The following is a 20,141-nucleotide window of genomic DNA, read 5'->3' as shown; positions in this document are numbered from 1 at the left end:
TCCAAATGGAAACAGCTTCAGCATCATCCACAGTTAAGTCAACAGGTGAACGGAACAAAAGAAGAATAGAAGAAATCACGCTGTGTCACATGACTTCATGAGCTACCCACCCCGATCGATCGATCGACTTCATGGCGGGAGCGGCGTATGCGTATGATCGTATATACGTTACTTGGAAAATATGATTGACAAACGTCAATCATATTGTAACCGTTTTTGGAGGGCATTTAAGCAGAGAGCGCCGGATGAGATTCCTGATCCAGATTGTTGGGAAGCTCAGTGCTGACAATTATCATGACATTATCGATCGTCATGGACCCTTCCAAATCAGGAAAGGATCGACATTTAATCCTAATTTATCATTATCCAGTAGAATAATGAAATTCAGGCATGTAGATTATTAAATTCGAACGATTTCCTCGTGTAGTAATTGACAATAATCGGAAAAAAAGTTGCATTATTATTCAGTTTGAACGAAAATTGATTTTTTTTTATTACAACGACATCTGGGGTAGATAGAGAAATTCTTATGTCACTAGCAGGCAGCAGCCGTCCGAGCAGGCAAATTGTTTTTTCAACCGTACCATCGACAAACTAATGATATTTTCGACTTTGGTAAGGAGAAATTAATTTTCAAAACCTTCTAATTTCTACTAATCACAATTTCTGAGTTTTACATATTATAAATGGACGCTTCCCCCCTCCGTTTGGCTTGATCGGTACTGTTTTGCTGTAACGATTTGAATTACGCGGGCTCATTCGTCGGGTGAACTTTTTCCAACTGAAATACCTTTTTTAAATTGAGTTAATCCCACAAATAAATCATTTAAAATGCGATTAATAAAGTTCACATTACATATCTGTTAACAAATTTATATTTTTCTACATGCACAACGAACGACATCTGTGGAAGAAAGGGATATCAACAACGAAACAGTCCAAAGCAGGCGAATTTTCCTTTTTCTCATTTCTGTAAGGTAAACACAAATCGACACACTTGTCAGATACAAACCCGTTGTGAACTTGCATCTAAAATTTCGTTCTCTATTGTTTGTCTTGATTTGACTTCCACTAGTGAAATAGACAACTCAACCAAACATTTGATCAAGTCTGAATGATGGAAGATAGTGACAGTGTTTAGAAAGTATATTTTTTTGTATGAGAAAAAATGTTGGTCTAATCACATAATTATTTTTTTTTTTAATATTTAGATAAGAATGGAAGCAACTAGTAATACTCCTTTCAAACTTCCCCTTTGGTCCGAGTGGGCAGTCCACGTAAAGGGAAAAGAAAAAAAATGCAGTAATTGCACCTCTAGTATTTCACCGTTAAAGGAGCTGGCTATCCAGTCACTTTTCAAGTACCTGAAGCAGATAAACAAATATCATGAAATTCCAAAGATACTGCAAGATAACTTTATCCCACCTGTGCTGTATGTTGATGTGGCCTGTTTACTGTTTGCATCCAAACAGTGGTGTGCCCTACGCTCATTGGTTGCCTACTGGCCGTTTGAAACCTTTCAGCTTTCTCAAATAATCCATGTCACCTGCTCTCAGTGTTGGCTAGCTTTTCTTGAATCAGATGATTTCGAGGATCCAGAAAAAGAAGGTGGGGATACTGAAAGACAACTGTTTCGAAAGGTTTTCAAGCATGTCTTGGATGGATTTTTTGTTGTTGTCAAAAGAACCTTGGAGAATGAAGGTCAAGTAAGCCCTCTACGAGTGCTGGATCTGACACTGGATACTTCTCAAGAGATTCGCAGCTTCATGTGGGAGGATGAATTTCGTCGACTAGGAAGAAGAATAACAAAGATCCTTGATGTCTGTATCCTAGCCGGGTTGCATAAGAAAATGCGAAGTTGCAAGAAATTGGCCATGAAACAGAAAAATTCAGTGGCATCAGCAACCAGACGATCATCCAACACTTGGGAAGCGAATGATGTAATCGGTTATTGGCAACCGGAAGTGGAGAACAATTCCGGCGCAGCTGCTGTTGATGGGGCTACGGGTACTTGTGAATCCACGTTTGAGATTTCAACGTGGGACGAGGAGACACCAGTTATGTCAGCTACTCCTCCGTCAGTGGGTTCAACCGGCAACAAGTACGATGATGCTTATTGGCAAGGGGAAAAGACTCCACCGGAAATTGGTGTATGGAATGGAAATGCGCTGGATTTTAGCCATCTGACGGATATGCCATTTTTTAACATCACTATAGACGCATCCATTTCAGAGAAATCAAGTGACATTTTGAGTTGGATTCACCAACGCTACGTAATAATTTGTTATTTTAAAATCCAGTGCAGTTAATTATTTGTTTTTCTTAGGATGAATTTGCTCCTTCACCTAGTCCAGTTACCGTCACAGTCCGCTTTCTGGAAGTAAACTTGCATGAAGAGCGCAAACTCGAGGCGTTGATGGATCAACTACCGGAACACTTTATTGGTCTCAAATTTATTGAGATTTGTGAGCGTCGCAGTGCTCTGACTTTGGCATCACACATGGGTCATTTTACTTCAGTTCGTTGCCTAGATTTGGGTAGCTGTGCTTTCGATCTTACCGATCACCCGCAAGCTGTTGAATTAATGGCCGTTGCCTTGAGCCAGTTACCTCGGTTAGAACGACTCAGTCTGGCACATAATCGATTGGCTGGATGCTTGGCTGACCTCCTGACTCCACTTCAACGCGGACTCGAGTTGCTCGATTTGTCTTCTTGCTGCCTCAACGACGAAGATCTTGGCTATCTCGGAGAATCAGCTCATCGGAAGACAATGCGATCCCTTAGTTTAGCTGCCAATGAGCTGGGCTTGCAGTGGGAACAAATTCTACCTTTGATCAATAATCTTGGAAACAGTAGTAACCTTCGAATCCTCGATTTGAGTTCGAATGAGTTTGTTGAATCGCAGTTAACGGTGTTGAGTCGAACCACGCTCGGTCCGTTGTCAGCGCTCTCTTTGCTGGATTTGTCCTGGCACGAATTGTCTTTAACCTCGTTGGTTTCAATCGTTGAGTTACTGGCATCAAAGACAAACCTTCGCACATTTTGTCTTTCAACTCCAATCGATATGATCGAGAATGGGTACGATCAGCCCGATAGTTGGCAACTCTTTGTCAACTTTACAGAGGCACTGACTGCCAAACATCGTGAAGGATTACGACCTTCACTTACTCTGCATTGGTGTCTGATGTAAGCTTGTACTTGTATGTAAACTATTTTGAGATCCATTTTGTTTACTTCAATAAAGAAATGATTGTGTACCAATTTGGTCTGCTTTTCATTCCACAAACTGTGATCTAATTCACTGTTATTTTTTGCAGCACAGGAGTCAGAAGGGAATAAAGGTCGAAATTCAATGTCTTTCTTCATTGTTTTTAAACATATTATTTTTAAAACCATAAATTTTTTAACTATTTGTTCCTGTTTATAATTTTTATAATTTTCAAATATGTTAATATTGCTTTGAAAAGATGACATTTAACCCTGCTTCCTATTTAATGAGCATAAGCGGATTTTGGATTTAGCTTTTGAATTTGTGATCTTGCATTATTATGCATTTTGCATTTTGCCGCCAGCTGGCGCTCGTTTGTAAACTCGCCGAGGCAAGAAAGTTTCGTCTGCTTTGTTGTTCAGTAAAATAAATGGCAAATTCTACAACTGGTAAGACTACTGGGTAAGCTAACTGCCCAATATTTTTAAGTGTAATTTCATCCTAAATTTTTTTAAATCAGATTCTGATGGTTTTGTGACTGTCTCAAAAAAGAAATCTGCAAAGGCAAAGCGCTTGGTAAATAGTGATCCTCTTTCAGTGTCACCTGTCTTTGAACCCATTGCATTGGATACCTGTTTAAAGTAATTTTCCTGCAATATTAATTTTCTGTTTATAGTGTTTAATTCCTGGCCTCTTTGTAATGTAGGAGTATTTCAAAAGCTAAAGCAGAAGTTGAGTTGTCCATATTTTACAAAAGCTTCCTAACGCTTCTTACAGAAATAATAGAAAAAAGAAAAAAACCTATAACACAAATTATCTGTCTTGGGCTTGGACGGATATCTACTTGCAAAACAGCCCAACATCAGCTTGGATTACTGCTTCTTTTAGGCGAACATTTGTTATGCCCAATCGAAGTTTTTGATCCTGTTTTCAGTTCAATTGAAAAAGACATCATCAGTCACTTGAAACTGAAGTTGGCAGCAACAAATTGTGAAGGAAAAAGAAAGGCAGTTTTGTCATCAAGCTCATTTTTCATTTTCCCCCATTGTCCTAAAGAACTCAGCAATAACCTCCTTTACACCAATTGGAGTCCTTGTCACCTAGAAAATTGTATTCTTTACGCCAACAGTTTCGAAAAAATTCGACTCGACACTCCCGATCGTTTCTTGAAGAGCTATCATTATCTTCATCGATCTATAGAAATCGTCGAGGAACTAGCTGTGCCCAACAACTTCCGGTTTCCCGACATTTTCAACGATCTTAGTCTCCACCATTTCCCCAGCGAACTAATCTACAGTGTTCATTCATCGTTTTGGGAATCGCCTGAACCTACATACCCTGCTGCTGAGACTGAGCTAATTAGTGAAAAATGAGCGCCAAAACTTTGCTCAGAGAATTGATTCGCGAGCTCCGACTAACCAACCATAGTCATAATTCTCTCTGGGAATCGCCAGCATATCAATTTATCTCAAAGAATTTTCGCCGAAATCAGGTCACTGCTGAGCAAACATGCAAAGCCCAACAAGAAAGTAAATACATGGCTGATACGTACCTTTGCTATTTGAAAAGTTCAAGAAAGGCTGCATCGCTGATACAAGAATTTCACGGCCAAGGTTTGACACAGTTATTCAAAACGAAGTTGTATACAAAATATCAATCCTTTTTTCTCTTTCAGGTGAACGCACAGTGCGTAGCACGGCTGACATGGTTGGATTCAAATTACCCCATGATCCCAAATAGATTGTGTATACCGATGTAGTTGAAAGGAATAATAAATGCAATTAATAGATTTTTTAAGTTATTGGTAATAATAACTAAAACAAACAGAAAACATGAATTTTATTCATTCGAGGAATTCTTTAATTTTAATCAACACCTCAGGCAGCTGCTTTGCGGTAATAAGGACTATCCTTCTTTTCGGATCGAATTGTTCGTCATCTTCGTCCCATGTCCCGGAAACTGCTGCATCTGACTCGCTTCGTACAGAATATTCTCCTAATATTTCACCCATCTATTTGACGAAATTTTATTACAACCTACTCTACTTAGGCGTGGAATTAATAGATGAATACCTCTGAAATTGGTTCTTCTTCTGCATTAACCCATAATATGGTGGCTCCTCCTTTGACTTTTTTTTTCCTTGATTCAGGATCTTTTCTTGTAGATTCATGAAGTTTGGAAATTAAAATGAAGTGTGTAAAGTCAAAAGGCTTTCCAGATTTTTTTGCTTCATCAATCTCCTTACTATTAACAAAATTTTACATTTAAACTTGGGATATAATTCAAATTAAGTCTTGTATACCATAGATTTTCCAGTAGGGGAACAGAAACTTGAGGTGGTATGTTTATGAACCTTTCATTGAATATAAGTCCTATCTGGTTAGATGGATCATCAAACAATCCACTCAGTTTCTTCTGTGTTTTTTCCAACAGGTACTTTTTTACTTCTTTAATACATTCCACATCCTAGGAAAAGTAAATAACAAAAAAAATTGGGTTAATTGTAATTTGTGTAACACAAATTCAAAATTTTATCTCACCTTGTGATGTGTCAAGTTAATTACAGAAGTAATTCCAAAAACTTCATCAAGAGAATTTCCTTCATCATCACTATCAGGTTCATCATTATCCACACATTGCTGAAGAAGTAGATATCTTTAGTAAAGTACACAAATTACATCTTCACAAGATTTTATTACCTGTAATATACTTCCAATGTAGTTTTGCTGAATGATGAGTTCCGTCAGACCACTTAAATTAATATGAGCCTTTAGGAAAAGCTGATGCATTAGACTCTTGATACCGTGAAAATCTTCAGCGATTGGTGATTGACCTTCAAAGTCGACTTGAATCTCTCGGTCGTTCTCTCCAAGTTGCTCATCTTCACCCATTTCTTCATCTTGAGAATCATTTTCTTCTTCTTCTTCCTCTGAAGAATCGCTGCTATCTTCTTCCATAGGCCGTTTAGTATTGAAATTCGCCATGATTTTTAAAGACAATTTTTCACACGTGTCAAAAAGTCAAAAACAAACTTAAGTTTGTCTGCTAGGAAGGGGTAGGAAGGAAGTGAAGTGAACATTCAAATTGTTTGAAATAAAATCTTAAAAATTGAGTTAAAAAATAGAATAAAATTGTATTAAATATTATAACAATTATAAAAATCAAATCATTACTATTTCAATTTCAATTAATTATAATTATTTTAATGAATAAAACTTTGAACGTGAATTGCAACGCCCTTTTACTTAGTCTGCTACGTTACAATAAAACGAAAAACGGAAAACTTCAAACCTTCAAACTTCTTCTTTATAAGACAGTGAATTTTATTGTATCTTTTTAAAATAAGCACAATGGAGTTTCAATCTCCAATTATTGCCGGTTCTAACTCAACTGTTACTGGCAAACTAAATCTTCCTGGTCGAAGAATAAAGCACTCACTCGAAAAGACATCAGACATGTTGGGGGCCAGTTGCCTCCCTTCTCCTAACCGACATAATACAATGTCTTTTATGTCTGATGATCTTAGCCACACTATTTTCGAAAGTGATCCTACATTTACGAGAATTGGTGCTGGTTTACAAAGGAAAAATCTGGATTCGACAAGAGCAGACTTAACAGTGAGCAATGTATCACGAAAGAAACGAAATGAAGAACTCATGAGCATCCTTCTAGAAGAAGAAGTTCCAGGAGTAGAAAATGTCTTAGAACTATTTGAGAGATTCCTCAAAACATTTCAGTCATATGGGGCAGAACATCAAGTGTTTAATCAGTGTGCAGAATATGAGTCAGAATGTGGAGAACAAGTATCTGCTTTGCGAAAATTGATTCAAATGGCCCCTCGTGGACACAACAAACTATCACAAGCACAAGAATTGGAGCAAGAACTGAGACTTGAGCGTGACACATGGAGATTGGTTGCATCTCTCTACCAAGATCGTTTAAACTCTGAATTTCATGACAGTGAAATGGAGTCTGATGAAATCTGGAGTGGATTGGATGATGTTACAAGTGAAGATGACTTGGTAAAACAACTCTATGACAAAAATGCCATAATCAGACAGGCTCAGCTCGTAGTCGATTGGCTGGAACAACGAGCGGCTGATGTCTATCACGATTCCCATTACAGCCAGGTATTTTTTAATGTAATTAAAATTTTCTTTTATTAAATAATATATTATACTCTAATTAGGTGGAGTTTTACGGAGATGCGGTTGCCGGCTGGGAAAATACTCTTCATTCTTTGGTCAGTAAAAAACGAGGGCTTAGTACAGATAACGTCGAGCAAAATATGGTTACTCAAATGGATCCCGATGCTCCTAACCGAGAACAAAACAGACGTCTTCACCCACTTGACAAAGAAGATGAAATGCGTTTGCTTCGTTCTGTATTTGCTCGACTCCGTTGTGGACAGCTGGATGAAGCCCAGCAGCTCTGTTTCCGAGCAGGTCAACCATTTCGGGCTGCAATTTTGGAAGGATGGAAACTGTTTCATGATCCCAACATGAAATCTCGCACGGATGTAGCCAACACGAAAGGTAATTTCCAGATTTGTAGAAACCAATGGATTCGATAAAAATATTTATCTCAACTGTAGAGTCGCCATCTGGAAATCCTTATCGTGACATATGGAAGACGATGACTTGGAAAGAGTGCGAAAATGTGCAGTTGTCGGAGGAAGAGCGCGCAATCTTTGCTCTTCTTTGTGGACATTTGAAAGCCCTTTTACCTGCCTGTCGTTCCTGGGAAGATCAACTGTGGGCTCATCTGCGTGCCATGATCGACCACTGTGTCGAGAAGGAACTTCGTCGCTGTGTCAATTATAAACGGCAACTTCAAATTCTACCAGACGAATATTGGAATCAACAGTTGACCGTCGAGTCCATTTTCTCAACTTTAGCTGCCTCCAGAGATAAGACTTTGATCGCCCAAGGCCGTGACCAATATAGGTGACTAATTCTTTAATTTGTCTAATGCGAAATTTACCAAAGCAAATTTTGAAATGCAGGATCATACAGCGCTACCTTATTATGGATGATGTTGACGGATTACTTGAAGAAATGTCGTCTTGGCTGAAACAAGGTGACAGCTGGAGCGTTCACCTACGCCCTCACATGATCCGGCTAATGTCCCATCTTGCTCTGTTCTTCCGGCGCATCGGTCGTGGCTCATGTGACGATTCCATCGGATCCATCCTGGAAGCTTACGTTCTACAACTTGTCAATCTTGGACGAACTGATTTGGCGGCTGTCTATGTTGGACAATTGCCTTTGCCAGAAGATCAAATTCGCCTGTATGCTCAATGCCTCGTTATGGTAGAGGAACAGGAAGAATCCTGTGACGACGAGGAGCGAAGGCGCCTCCTATCTTTGGCCCAGGATGTCGGACTTGATGTCAACGCTATCGCCAAACAAGTTGTAATCAAACTTTGCGACCAGGGCGGAATGGTCCAACACGTCACTGATGCTTCTCTACAGGTGATTAATATAGATTTCGATCTGCATTCGTGCATAGCGTACTCATAATTGTTTAATACTTTTAGGTAGCGACCACGGCAGAAGATGAACGCCGGATACGTTCACTGAGCTGGTTGTTAATGGATCCGTCAATGCGAAGTCAATTGCTTATCCAAGCCAACACTCTCATGCGGGGATACCTTCTCCGTCGTCAGATTGAAGCTGTGAAGCTGACGTTCCAGTTGACTCCACCCGACACAGTCGCCATATTGACCGAACTATGGGAATCACGAACTGGATTGACGGATTTGCCCACTGAAGTCGAGGCTGCTGTCCGTGAATACCTTTGCATCCAGACTTACATTGATGCACTAGACGCCTTTCAAGAATGGTTCACACGTTTCCATCACTCCAAGCCCAAGAAAACAGAAGCTACCGTTCAACAACAGCGAGGAGGAGCCAGTTCTCAACTATCATTCACTGAAAACTTACTCAAAGAACAGCATCTTAAGCAACATCAAGTTGAAATTCAACGCTGGCAGGCAGCCGTCGATTCCCTCACGCAATCAGCTATTGACAAACTGTATAACGTCCTACTTTTTCCTGACGGAGGCTGGATGGTTGATAGCATGTCCTTCGAGGAGGAAAATTCTCCCCGACAACAGCAACAACAGTTGTTGCGACAAACTTGCATCCCACACGCAGCCCTGCTACTTTGTAATGTCTTGACGAGCACCCATCGTTACAGCCAATGCCTTGAACTGGCCAATGTCATTGCTAGTGAACAACAATCCCTTTATAAGGTTTGCTCTGCTGAACAACTGGCTCAGCTGACCAAACATTTGCGCCAATCTTACGTCAGATTGCTGGATATTGGTGAGACCCCTTAAAACAAATTATGAAGTGTTTCCAATTTTGCTGTCAATTTTCTCTTAAACCAATTTCCCTTCTTAAAACAATAAAGAATAAAATTAATAATTTGGTAATAGTTATTTGAACGATTTGTTATTTATAAGCGACAAGGCAAGTGTGAATATGGTATCGAAACCGAAAATCAAAAATTGTTCAGAAAAAAAAAAAAACTAGAATTACCAAGTAATGAACACAGCACCAGAGATGCATAGAAAATGAACAAAAATTCGCTTCCAAAAACTTAATAACTGAAAACAATCTTTCTCTAGCTTATTCTTAATTATTGTTCTTCGTCTTCTTGATCTGCCCAAGCGGCCAAAACGAATTTTTCAATGTCGCTTTCGTTTTCACCACGAACGATACGGAAATAACCATCTTCGCCCCACAGACGTCCCCATGAATTGGCCACCAACTGGAAAAAAGAGTGTGAATTTAAACCAATAAAGATAAATACAGTTTTTTTTATACTAACCCAATATTTGGTGGGATTTCGCTTAGACGAATCTACTCCCCAACCTACAATGCGAACAGAATGATAACCAGAACGTTGCTGACTGTTGGTACCGGAATAGCGGTAAACACCACCGCGGTAAAGGAAGAAATCAGGATGAACTCTCATTGTAGCTATAAAAATATTAACAGATTGCTTTGATTATGCGATTAATAGTGACGGATTGTGGGATTAAGTATGCACTACCTTGAACAGGTCCGTGTTGAAGAATTTCGTTCTTTTCAAGAGGGAAATAAAAAAATAATTTTAGTGATTTACAACTTTAATAAGCGCAATGTAAGGAATAATAACTTTATTATATTGACTTTACCATGATATCATCTTCGAATGGGGCGATACGGTAAGCCGGAGGTGAACGGAACAGACCTTTACGTGGCGGCTTATCAGATCTGTCGGATTTTCTTACAGCGGCGTTGACTAGTTGGCATTTCATAGTCGCCAAATTTCCTCGACGCGGGACTTTGCACTTCTCCACCTGACCGGTACGGCCACTGATGTATGGATAACATTCTTCGTTTACAACCCTGCAATTATAGCACGAGACTATTAAACTCATTTGTAAATCAAACAGGTCAGTTATCGCATAAATACCCAAAACGTCTCATGTAATTCCAGGCGCGGTCAAGATGTCCGCCGTTACAGCCTTGTTGACCTCGGTTATTGCACGCTAGTAGGTTTTGCATGGAAAGCGGATAGACTTCATGTCCACGAGACTGTATAGCAAGGCGATCCGCAGCTACGGCGGCTGTGGAAAAAGCCCATGACGCTCCACACCTGAAATGTCAAGAGTTTGTATAGCGTGCATAGAAACACTTAGGAATGATTGAGCAGTTGAATTCATACCATCCTTGGTCGCGTACGTCTTGCAGGGTGTCGCGCCACTCGATTCGCCCATCAAAACTCATGGGAAGAGTGTTCCGGTCGTACTTTTGTTTGATGGGATACATGGCTAGCACCTGCAAAAGACATCCATCAAAATGTAATGACACACCCGCGTGCGTGGAGCTAGTAAAAAAATTCGAATTTTCTCTTTACAAATTTCTCGGGCTCGAGTGTACCAAGACGATACACAAGCCCATCTTCCAGCTTGCGACCCCAAAAATCGGAATGATTGCCAGCCGTCCAACCGAATTGTGCCGAATTCCCGTTGATTGCTTGAATAGCTTCTGGCTCCACAAGACAAGCGTCCGCCTCACAGAGAAATTCAGTTCGGCTCGAATCTGATAGTGAGCGGAGGCACTCGCTATTCACAATCAATCCCAGAAAATAACAGCGTTATTAGAAAGAAAAAAAAAATTTTGTTTCATCAATAATTCAGTAAAACGAGATCCATCTTGAACGGCACGACGGGGAGGCGTGTTAATGAGATCATCTCCATCGCCTGCCGCGCATTACAAATTCAAATGCGGCAGTGTTCTGTTCCAACGCAATGCATAATAAACACTAGATATATACTCACCACTTGTTGCAATTGATTTGCACCGTGTGGCCATAAGGGTAGGTCTGACCTTCATGATAGCATCCTAATAGAAAAGTCGACCAAAGTTGATTGAACGTTCTCACCAGAAAATAAATGGAATAAACTTGTACCGTGTTGCTGGATGAGTGGTGAAGGTGGTTTGATGCCAAGACAGACGTTCCAATAATCAGGGCAGCAATCACTAGAGTCTGTACGGTTGCAAAACTGATCGCAATAGCAAAGAGTGCCTAAAATCGGGATCGCACACGAATCGATTCGGCCATCACAGCAACGTTGAATACGCCCTCCGCAGTAATCCCCTGCTATATCTTCAAACTGGGCTAGCGCTCCGGCCGTCAACAAAATCAAGAATATGGAGCATCTCCACACCAGCTCCATTGTATAGAATTGTTCACCTGAGATTGCAAACAAACGATATAGCAAATAACAATTGAACAAACAAAACTTAAACGGTTGAGATGAATAGCACGCCGCAAATCAAGTGGCCGGGAAGAAGACAGGCGAGCACCGCTTAAATAGCTGCACCGCACACAGGGCCAGCCCCTTTTTGCCTATCGCAAGGCGTAAGAGTTTACGCTCTTTCGCTTGTGTTGTTGGTGGAAGTGCGCGTTGATGGTTCTGGTGGTACTATTGAATTAATGAAGCTCTCTCTCTTTCTCGCTTTTTCTCTCTACGTTCTCTTCTCGGTCGGCGCAATATATATTCACGATATGGGAGAGGACCCGGATATGAACGCACTCTTAAAGAAGTTTCCTCCTTGTTTTGTACCGAAGGAGGAGTACACGAGAAGATCAGACAATTAAAATAAATTTGCGATGTCATCAGGTCGTTATTCATAAAAGCCAACATCGGGACCTCTATTCTGCATGGCTGAATAGCCTCAAATGCCGTTAAAGCGACTGGTCATGGTCTTCTCAGCAATAGATACGGTAACAAGGAATCGCAATCTTTTAGTTAAGTGCGCGTGGAAAAAGTCTAAAACACGAAAAGTGAACGCGGGTGGTCGAGGGGGGGGTCAAGCAATAGGGTCCGTCCATGTCTGTCACGCTTATCAACGAGCTGCCACACTGTTTGAAACAAAACTTTTCCACGCGCTGATATCACCGCAATAAAAATTCATCGCGGATCACCTCACCATCATCATTTCAACGTGTCTCACACGGCCACTCCATCAAAACGATTATACTGCATAAAAAGGAAATCGGTGCCTCACTTTTGGGTGTATGTTCGATGGGTATGTGCGTCGGTGCCAACTCCTCGGTGCGAAGTGTGCCTTTGCGTGCAAACTACAAAACTGTCGGTGGGAAGGGTCCTGGAAAATAAAAAAAGAACAAGATGAAAGAAAAAAAAGAGGAAGAGAGAGAATAATGACATTTACACGCTTTTCCTCTTGGCGTTATTTTGTAGCTTTTTTGTCTATTTTTCAAGGACTCAAGGTCGTTATTTAAGAAAAGGGAAAAAGAGAAAAACAGTCGACAGGTAGAAAATACATTTTTATAATGGTCGTCGTGATCCGAAATAATCAGATCGCCAGAGAAAAGCAAAATGGAAAATACCCTCGTGATTTAGACGCCCATACATTTATGATTGCATTGCAGACAAGCGCCTATAACGCAGCGAAAAAGTAACGGTCGCTTCGAGTAAGTCGAATGATGTCGATTCCGACGGAATTCTTCTATTTGCCGTGCCCAAATGACGCAATCGGACTATGTAGTTTCCCTGGAAAATTTCCGCCAAAAGCTATATTCCACTAGCAAACGTAAGCGACTGAGCAATAACAGCCATGGACATTATTACCTACTGAATTTTGAATAACAATTTCTCAGAAATGATTTTTTTTTCAAATTTGTTGTGTGTTTGCATTCTTGAAAAAAAAATTACATTCACGCCCATAACTTGTTTAGAAAACGAACTGGGTATCGTTGGAGTTGAAAGGGAACTGAGGATTAATTCAATATAACCCAATTAATAAATCGTGAATTTCAAACGGTTCGAATGTCCGTTGAATGCCCATCTATTTCAGCAGTGACATTATTATCCACTAAATTCTTATTGATAACATCAGCAGGTTGTTTAAATCCCCCTCGAGATATCAAAGATTTTACGATGAGTAACCAACCAGTTTGCGTACACGCCCGTGGATCGTTTTTAGACACGCAACAAGACAAAGCTGGATTACGAATCGGGGACAACAATAAAAACAAAAATTTCCCCCGACTAAAATAGAACGAAATGATTTATCGGATTGTGATGATTGAACTCGAACGAAAAATGGTGTGTGCTTACCTTTACTTCCGTATATTCCGTCTAGGCGATCCAACTAGTTGTGCAGCTTTATTAAAGACAGCGGGTGAAATGGCAAGGCCTCCTTTTCTTCGTCGCCCCCGCCTCCTGAAATCCACGCCCACCAGTGATGTTTCTGCTTGATCGGGCAAATGACGTCTACCGAAACTAAACGTCAGCGACCGCATAATTCGTAAGCCGATGAATTTGGTAAAGCACGCAAATGACGAATCCGGATGCTGCTCATCGTTCATACCCCCCTTCAGAGTTTCTTCGGCACGGAATTCAGCTGGCGGAAAACCACTGTGGTCTTCGTGGTTACAGGCTTACAGCCAAATTCAACACAAAGAATATGTGAAGAAAAAGCTGGAGTTTAAGGCCACACAGACGGTATATCGCAAAACAAGAGGGAAATTTGGGATTCCAAGCGAGTCGGCGAATGTTAAAATGCGCGACGGAGAACTCTAAAAAGAAAAGAAAAACAAAACTATTATTGCGACACTACGCGGAAAAAAAATGGAGTCGGTGACCTTGCCTTCAAAAATTTCGATAAAAACGGACTTGACGACTCAGGCAATACATTTTATTACCAAAATATTGCGGAGTTTTAAAAGCTGAAGACAAAACAAAAAACAAATCTCTGCATAGATTCACCATGCCAAAATTTATCTAATGTCACTGCACATTAATCTCAAATATTCTTGCTGTTCAATCAACGCCTTATTCCGTCTCATGTATGACATCCAGTACTGATACCAATCGCTCCATTCCTGTTGCGTCGGTCTCGTGGGTTGCTCTTCTTTCACAGCGATATTTAGGTGAGTCACAGCTTGTTCCAGCTCATCTTCAGTATCGTTTGTTTTAAGAACAGTTTTCGCTCGGGGTTTATTTTTGCGCTTGTTCCCTTGCGGTAATAGTGCTCTAGTACTATCTTGCAGACCGGGCTGGAAATCGTGTTCAATATTACTGAGAAGACTGTCAGCCATACCTTCCCCCTCAAGACCAGTGCCCTCCAGCTCTGGTAAAGTAAGCCAAAGAGAGTCAAGGGCCTGAATCGTCAGCAGAGTCTCAGGTTGGCTCGAGTCGTGATCTTTAGGTGCCAAATGGTCACACGCCAAGATTCGGACGGAGGCTCTTGTTTTTGTGATGATGGATCGCAATTCAGTCAATTCATTGCCCTCACATGCGATAGTACACGTCAAGGCGGCCGCTCCAAACCTTCCAGCTCGACCCACTCGATGCAGGTATGTGGCTGCGTCCCGAGGCACATCCATGTGAATGACTAAATCGATGTGCTCAGCGTCAATTCCACGAGCCGCCTACATTTAAAAAACCAAATCAAGCTATGCATAATTATACAGAATAAAACAAAACAAAAAGGCAAATACCAAATCGGTCGCAACTAGAATTTTACACTGATATTGACGTAGCTTCAGAAGTGTCTGCAAACGTTTCGTCTGAGTTTGACTTCCCGAAATCGATAAGGCTGCGTGACCATTGCTTGATAATTGAGCAGCCAAGCTTTCGGCTCTGCAATAAAAAAAAAATCAAATCAATTTTAATGTGAATACTTTGTCTGTTTTGACCAAATTGGCACCTCGTTTGTAGGTTTGTAAATATCATGCATTGACCGAACTCGATAACCTTGAGCATTTTTAACAAAATCTCAAACTTGTTTTTGGCTTGCTGCTGTGCCATTGGGTGATAAGCAACACGAAAGACAAATTGTTTAACGCCCAATAAAGTAGGTTGATGATGACCCAAACGCACAAACGACGGCTTTTGCATATATCGAGAAACCAGGTTTGCCAACACTTCAGGATACGTGGCACTGACTGCCAAAACTTGTTTAGTAAGCTGCATCTGAGAAAAAATCCACCTGAAATAGTAAATTTCGATTTTTTTTTAAATTCTGGATAAATTAAGCACAGTTATTACATGACATCATCAGCGAAGCTATCCTCCATTAATTTATCGGCTTCATCCAAAATAAAGAGCCTGATGGTTTTCGTCTTCAGTGCACCTTTTTCTATTAATTGTTTTACACGTCCTGGAGTTCCAACAGCAATGTGGCATGATTTGCATTTGGACAGGTCAGTATCAACAGGAAGACCTCCAATAAAGACCTGGACGTTTAGGCCTAAAATGACAAAACACATTTTAAATACTTTAAACAACGAATTTACGAAAAAAAATACCTGGAAGTTCTGAACCTATAGTGTAAATAACATGTGCATTCTGGAAAGCAATCTCTCTGGTTGGAGCAAGTATCAATCCCTGTACAGTACTGATTTCAAGATCAATAGATTCCAGCATTACAATACCAAAAACAAGAGTTTTCCCTGTTCCAGATTTTGACTGAATAACCATATCTAACAAAAAGAACAATGAGGACTTCAATTCTTTGATTGAAAATTAAAGTTGACTACCAATTCCACATTTCCCAATTGGAATAGCTTCCAGTTGTATGGGTGAAGGTTTGAGATATCCAGCTTTGGTAAGACCTTGAACCAGAATTGAAATTATTTATAAGTATTACTGATTTAATGCAAATGCATTACAAACCTTCTAAAACTTGTCTAGAAATGTGCATGTCTGAAAAAGTAAGTTCTTCTTGAGTTTTAACATCTTCAGTTCTCTGCTTGGAATCAAACGAGTGCGCACTTTTTACCCGTGTCTTTCTCTCAAAATCGCCTTCCATTTTCCAACTGTATTTTGTTAGAAAAAAACTAAAACATTACATCTACATGAGCAGCATTGAAGATGAATTATTTTTTCTTTTTAATGTTTAAACTAAAGTTTACAGTAAAAAAAAATCGCGGGATTTGAATCAGTATTCGGTGAGGTAGCAGACGATCAATCCTTACAATGTTGTCAAACAAATAAATTTAAAAGAAACTTTAGAAACGAACAATTTTTCCAAGAGAAAAATTTGAACTTGTAACATGGCCGTATGCTTGTAATTAGTTTGAGGTTAAAAGCCTATTTTTTCCAGTAACTTGACTCCACGATAGGAAGGATAAGTTTAGAGGCTTTTCAGCCGATGTGCAACGCCGCTTTAGCAGAGCTCTGATAGCGGTCCACCTCCACGCTCCACCCAAAATCCAACAAATTAATTTAAATAGATATCATTCAGATTCAGTTAATAAACCAATATTTTGCTGCCACATTTTTCTTACAGATCATCAATGTTGGTCAGTCCATAATTTACGCGAAGTGTGCCAGCAGCCCAGCACGCGCGGCACTCTAAATTGCGCGAACCGTTCGCGCCCAACTAATTTGTTAGTTAGGTTTGGTTAAGTAAGTAACTTTGGTAAGTAACACGTAACTTTGGTTACGTTAGGTGTTTTATTTTAAACTTTATTATTGAAAGCCTAAAACTACAAGGAATATGTTCACAAAATAAAAAAATCTCCCTCTCTTGAAAGAAATCTACGTTTTTTTTTAAATATTATCAACAATTTTTAATGGGATTCAAAAGCAAATCTCTATTGTCAGGCGACAACTAACAATACAAAGGGAAGTTACAAGGGAGGACATTCTACATTGTCAATAGCTGATTGAATGAGACCAAACTGATGTTCCTAAGTATAACAAGCTGGTAAAAATTAAAGGCTTTCAGATGTCAACAGTGAAAAAATTTTCTCCGACTGTCTAAAGAAAGTTGCATTATAATGTGCCGGGTAAGAAGATTCGAGTTAAAAACTAAAATAATTTTAAATAATCCACTACAAATGGTTGATAACTACTCCATATTGCAGTTTGGAGCATTTCTGTGTATTGACAGTTATCTGCGTCGCACACTTACGGCGCTCGATCAAAGCAACGTCATGTTTGTCCGTAAAAAGAAGATCACAGCCCTTTCGAGGTGGAAAGAGAGGAGGTGGAGAGATAATTGAGGTGGCTTGGAGATGAGGTTCAGGAACACAAATTTTGTTGGTTCTATGTTTAGTATACGGTAGACACGCAAATGCGCGTGGACTTTCGCGCCAATTTTCTGGTGGTATATTCCTCTGTGTATCAATGACCGGTTTTCAAACTCTGTTTCAACGACTGAACATAGGCGTCGTGAAGCTGGGTGATGAAATTCGGATCATTCTGTTTAGAAATAATACATTAGAAATTCTGTAGCATTTATTGTAATAATCAGTCACATACTTTGAGGAGATAGTTGAAAGCTTGCATAAGCTGAGCTTTAGTTAACGGCGTGATCTCATTATCTACTAGGTAAGAATTATGTGGTTCCTCTCGAGATGGAAAAGCTGGACGCTGGACTGGTGTCTGTACGCGAGCTGCTTCCACCGACTGTTCACTGGTTACAGACGCCGATGTAAACATCATAGGAGACATCAGAGCCACTGACTGTAATCCAGTATGACGAGGAGGGGTGCCGGTCGTGCTTTTCTGTAGTCACGTCAAATAAGCCATCAATCGAAAATAACAAAATTTACGTGATTGATTTCTACCTGCATGACTTGGGTTATCTGAGGATGAGTAAGAACCACCGGATTATTCGACAATCCACTAGGTTTACCATTAGGATTCGAATGCATGGGTGACGAATGAGGCAAGGGATGTTCTCCAGTTCCATTTGTGGCCTTTGGCTATAAATTGGAAGGATTTATAAACACTTATTTTCCTTTGTACTGTTTTAAGTTCCCCCACCTTTTCTTTCCCTCGCAATTCACGCTCCAAACTCTGTGCTGTGTGCAATTCCGCATTCGGAAGTGGTGGAGGAGGGACACCTGTAGGCGTCCCAGCTGACATAAGCCTTTCAAAAAGAGATCCACAATGATGCAGAGGCATTGGCGTGGATTGATGGATCGGCTCCATTCCAAACAAATCAGCAACACTGAGCGTGGTAGATTGGGAGGTACCGCCATTAGACGTCGGACGCAGGGCGGTCGGGCGGACTACATCAACACTGCTGGACGTGGACACTGGAACTGACGGCTTTCCATTCTAAACAGAGAAAGATAGTACTATTTCGGCCAATTATTTTTTCAAATGTACACAATGCAAACCAACCTGTTCATACTCTTGACCTGCTTTGGTAAGCAAGGACATGATATCAACATTCGATTTTTCTTGAGCGACATTAGGCCGACGTCGCTGAGTTTCTCCTTTAACTAATGCTTCCAACTTTTGAGCTATTCGAGTGCACTCCGATTCCTCATAAAACCACACTCCTGTGATGGATACTGTAAAGATCGCAAATAAAAATTATTTTAACTCCCATTAAATTGACAGAAATGAAGCATACATTTGGCATTCTTGTACAAGAGGAATGGGGCTTGAAGTTGGATCTCCAAGTCTCTAGTGATTGGTTCCACGAGATTTTCCGTGCTTAGGCGATTCATGACAACAAAGCCATGCCTTGGGTCCCCTGACCTAAAAAGAATTATCAAGAGTGAGCAACAGATAGCGTAGCCATGCAAGAATAAGAGCAAACTAGTCCCAGGTTAAAAATAGAATGAAAAGCATCTGGGACTATTAGGGCTGGGGAAAAGCACAAACTGCCACATCTTCAGTTCCACATTTCCTTTGACTGGCTACTTTACAGCCAGCTGTGAGGTTATGTATAAAATAGAGAATTCAAGTGAGTTGCAGGAAAATGTCTAAGGAACTTTGAAGTCAAGAGATGATAAAGTTTGGATGCCGAGAAATTGGCTTCCCAACTTGATTGCTCAATCCAAGAAATGTCCAAGGATCCCAATGTACATCGGAAAAGTGAAACCAAGTGAATAGTTGTAAAAGAATTTGAGTTTGAAAGGATTAATACTCATCTATGATTCAAGTATCAAGAAGACAAGTGTGTACAAGGTTCGGAACAACTGAAAGGATTGTTGTGACAACGGGAAGAACTTGTCACAGCAGCACAACAGAAGGAACTAACCTTGCATAGAGGAATAAGGTGCCTTCGACATCGGTTTTTTCCTATAGAAAAAGGTAAAGTGTTATCTATCAATGAACGATATTGTAGGCATAAGCCTACCGGTGTTTTATGTTCTAACTGCGTAACCGCATAGCCAGTGTGACAGCAAGTGGTGACAAAGAAAACCCATCTTACCCATTCGTTGGATTGAGAATTGAATTTATAAATAGCAACTTGAGTTCCGGTTTCAACAATTTCCACTGCGTAGGGGTCTACCCTTTTCAAGGCACCCAGATTAACGCTGTGAGAACGAGTGTCCGCATCGGCCATCTTTAACTTGTTATTTTTAATTTTTATTTCTGGAAACACTACGGACGAAGCAAAGACTGTGGTTTAGCAACACCCTTTGGCTTGTGGAC

The 20,141-nt window shown here is 40.3% G+C and overlaps 6 protein-coding genes across 7 annotated transcripts; 3 read left to right on the top strand and 3 right to left on the bottom strand.

Annotated features, from left to right (window-relative positions):
* The first annotated feature begins 925 nt into the window (after positions 1–925).
* On the top strand, positions 926–3,261 carry LOC124191064. Its single transcript, XM_046584037.1, has 3 exons — positions 926–977; positions 1,212–2,273; positions 2,327–3,261. The coding sequence occupies exons 2-3, from the start codon at positions 1,218–1,220 to the stop codon at positions 3,188–3,190; spliced, it is 1,920 nt and encodes a 639-aa protein (XP_046439993.1). The 5' UTR covers positions 926–977; positions 1,212–1,217; the 3' UTR covers positions 3,191–3,261.
* Positions 3,262–3,600: 339 nt separating this feature from the next.
* On the top strand, positions 3,601–4,728 carry LOC124191062 (SRR1-like protein). The gene is made up of 3 exons (XM_046584034.1): positions 3,601–3,657; positions 3,729–3,849; positions 3,915–4,728. Exons 1-3 carry the CDS (start codon positions 3,639–3,641, stop codon positions 4,579–4,581), a joined length of 807 nt encoding a protein of 268 aa, XP_046439990.1. The 5' UTR covers positions 3,601–3,638; the 3' UTR covers positions 4,582–4,728.
* A 302-nt stretch (positions 4,729–5,030) lies between these two features.
* On the bottom strand, positions 5,031–6,358 carry LOC124191061 (protein BCCIP homolog). Its single transcript, XM_046584033.1, has 5 exons — positions 5,908–6,358; positions 5,749–5,847; positions 5,511–5,674; positions 5,281–5,452; positions 5,031–5,219 (listed from the first exon to the last, which is right to left on the bottom strand). The coding sequence occupies exons 1-5, from the start codon at positions 6,190–6,192 to the stop codon at positions 5,052–5,054; spliced, it is 888 nt and encodes a 295-aa protein (XP_046439989.1). The 5' UTR covers positions 6,193–6,358; the 3' UTR covers positions 5,031–5,051.
* A 200-nt stretch (positions 6,359–6,558) lies between these two features.
* LOC124191057 (nuclear pore complex protein Nup107-like) lies at positions 6,559–9,653 on the top strand. The gene is made up of 5 exons (XM_046584028.1): positions 6,559–7,338; positions 7,398–7,743; positions 7,803–8,154; positions 8,214–8,682; positions 8,748–9,653. The coding sequence occupies exons 1-5, from the start codon at positions 6,559–6,561 to the stop codon at positions 9,549–9,551; spliced, it is 2,751 nt and encodes a 916-aa protein (XP_046439984.1). The 3' UTR covers positions 9,552–9,653.
* On the bottom strand, positions 9,645–14,512 carry LOC124191059 (tubulointerstitial nephritis antigen-like). Of its 2 annotated transcripts, XM_046584032.1 has the most exons (12): positions 14,383–14,512; positions 13,851–14,311; positions 12,778–12,876; positions 11,675–11,959; positions 11,544–11,607; positions 11,120–11,327; positions 10,928–11,040; positions 10,676–10,858; positions 10,395–10,608; positions 10,271–10,301; positions 10,046–10,197; positions 9,645–9,985 (listed from the first exon to the last, which is right to left on the bottom strand). In XM_046584032.1, exons 4-12 carry the CDS (start codon positions 11,940–11,942, stop codon positions 9,854–9,856), a joined length of 1,365 nt encoding a protein of 454 aa, XP_046439988.1. In that variant the 5' UTR covers positions 11,943–11,959; positions 12,778–12,876; positions 13,851–14,311; positions 14,383–14,512; the 3' UTR covers positions 9,645–9,853. The 2 variants fall into 2 exon arrangements, with proteins under 2 accessions (XP_046439988.1, XP_046439987.1); XM_046584031.1 differs by lacking the exons at positions 12,778–12,876; positions 14,383–14,512 and having other exon boundaries at positions 13,851–13,869.
* LOC124191063 (DEAD-box ATP-dependent RNA helicase 40-like) lies at positions 14,409–20,133 on the bottom strand. The gene is made up of 14 exons (XM_046584036.1): positions 19,918–20,133; positions 19,744–19,784; positions 19,111–19,238; positions 18,876–19,048; positions 18,513–18,809; positions 18,314–18,451; positions 18,006–18,251; positions 17,876–17,945; positions 17,656–17,751; positions 16,046–16,219; positions 15,786–15,987; positions 15,445–15,726; positions 15,236–15,377; positions 14,409–15,166 (listed from the first exon to the last, which is right to left on the bottom strand). Exons 1-14 carry the CDS (start codon positions 20,050–20,052, stop codon positions 14,513–14,515), a joined length of 2,778 nt encoding a protein of 925 aa, XP_046439992.1. The 5' UTR covers positions 20,053–20,133; the 3' UTR covers positions 14,409–14,512.
* Between the last annotated feature and the right edge of the window lie 8 nt (positions 20,134–20,141).

Source organism: Daphnia pulex, chromosome 3 (genome assembly GCF_021134715.1).
Source record: "Daphnia pulex isolate KAP4 chromosome 3, ASM2113471v1".
Classification (NCBI taxonomy): Eukaryota; Metazoa; Arthropoda; class Branchiopoda; order Diplostraca; family Daphniidae; genus Daphnia; species Daphnia pulex.
This window is presented reverse-complemented; position numbering and strand designations above follow the sequence as displayed.

Excerpts from the sequence above, each read along its gene's own strand:
- LOC124191057 (XM_046584028.1), top strand. The coding sequence starts at position 6,559 with ATGGAGTTTCAATCTCCAATTATTGCCGGTTCTAACTCAACTGTTACT. Across the intron at positions 8,155-8,213 it reads CAAGGCCGTGACCAATATAG|GATCATACAGCGCTACCTTA; the intron begins GTGACTAATTCT and ends TTTGAAATGCAG. Across the intron at positions 8,683-8,747 it reads TCACTGATGCTTCTCTACAG|GTAGCGACCACGGCAGAAGA; the intron begins GTGATTAATATA and ends TAATACTTTTAG.
- LOC124191061 (XM_046584033.1), bottom strand. The coding sequence starts at position 6,192 with ATGGCGAATTTCAATACTAAACGGCCTATGGAAGAAGATAGCAGCGAT. Across the intron at positions 5,675-5,748 it reads TTAACTTGACACATCACAAG|GATGTGGAATGTATTAAAGA; the intron begins GTGAGATAAAAT and ends TACTTTTCCTAG. Across the intron at positions 5,220-5,280 it reads AAGAAGAACCAATTTCAGAG|ATGGGTGAAATATTAGGAGA; the intron begins GTATTCATCTAT and ends TTCGTCAAATAG.
- LOC124191063 (XM_046584036.1), bottom strand. The coding sequence starts at position 20,052 with ATGGCCGATGCGGACACTCGTTCTCACAGCGTTAATCTGGGTGCCTTG. Across the intron at positions 18,252-18,313 it reads AGATAACCCAAGTCATGCAG|AAAAGCACGACCGGCACCCC; the intron begins GTAGAAATCAAT and ends ACGTGACTACAG. Across the intron at positions 17,752-17,875 it reads GAAACAGAGTTTGAAAACCG|CCACCTCAATTATCTCTCCA; the intron begins GTCATTGATACA and ends CTCATCTCCAAG.
- LOC124191059 (XM_046584032.1), bottom strand. The coding sequence starts at position 11,942 with ATGGAGCTGGTGTGGAGATGCTCCATATTCTTGATTTTGTTGACGGCC. Across the intron at positions 11,328-11,543 it reads CAAATCAATTGCAACAAGTG|CGAGTGCCTCCGCTCACTAT; the intron begins GTGAGTATATAT and ends GATTGTGAATAG. Across the intron at positions 10,859-10,927 it reads GACGTACGCGACCAAGGATG|GTGTGGAGCGTCATGGGCTT; the intron begins GTATGAATTCAA and ends TTGACATTTCAG.
- LOC124191064 (XM_046584037.1), top strand. The coding sequence starts at position 1,218 with ATGGAAGCAACTAGTAATACTCCTTTCAAACTTCCCCTTTGGTCCGAG. Across the intron at positions 2,274-2,326 it reads GTTGGATTCACCAACGCTAC|GATGAATTTGCTCCTTCACC; the intron begins GTAATAATTTGT and ends TGTTTTTCTTAG.
- LOC124191062 (XM_046584034.1), top strand. Across the intron at positions 3,850-3,914 it reads GCATTGGATACCTGTTTAAA|GAGTATTTCAAAAGCTAAAG; the intron begins GTAATTTTCCTG and ends TTTGTAATGTAG.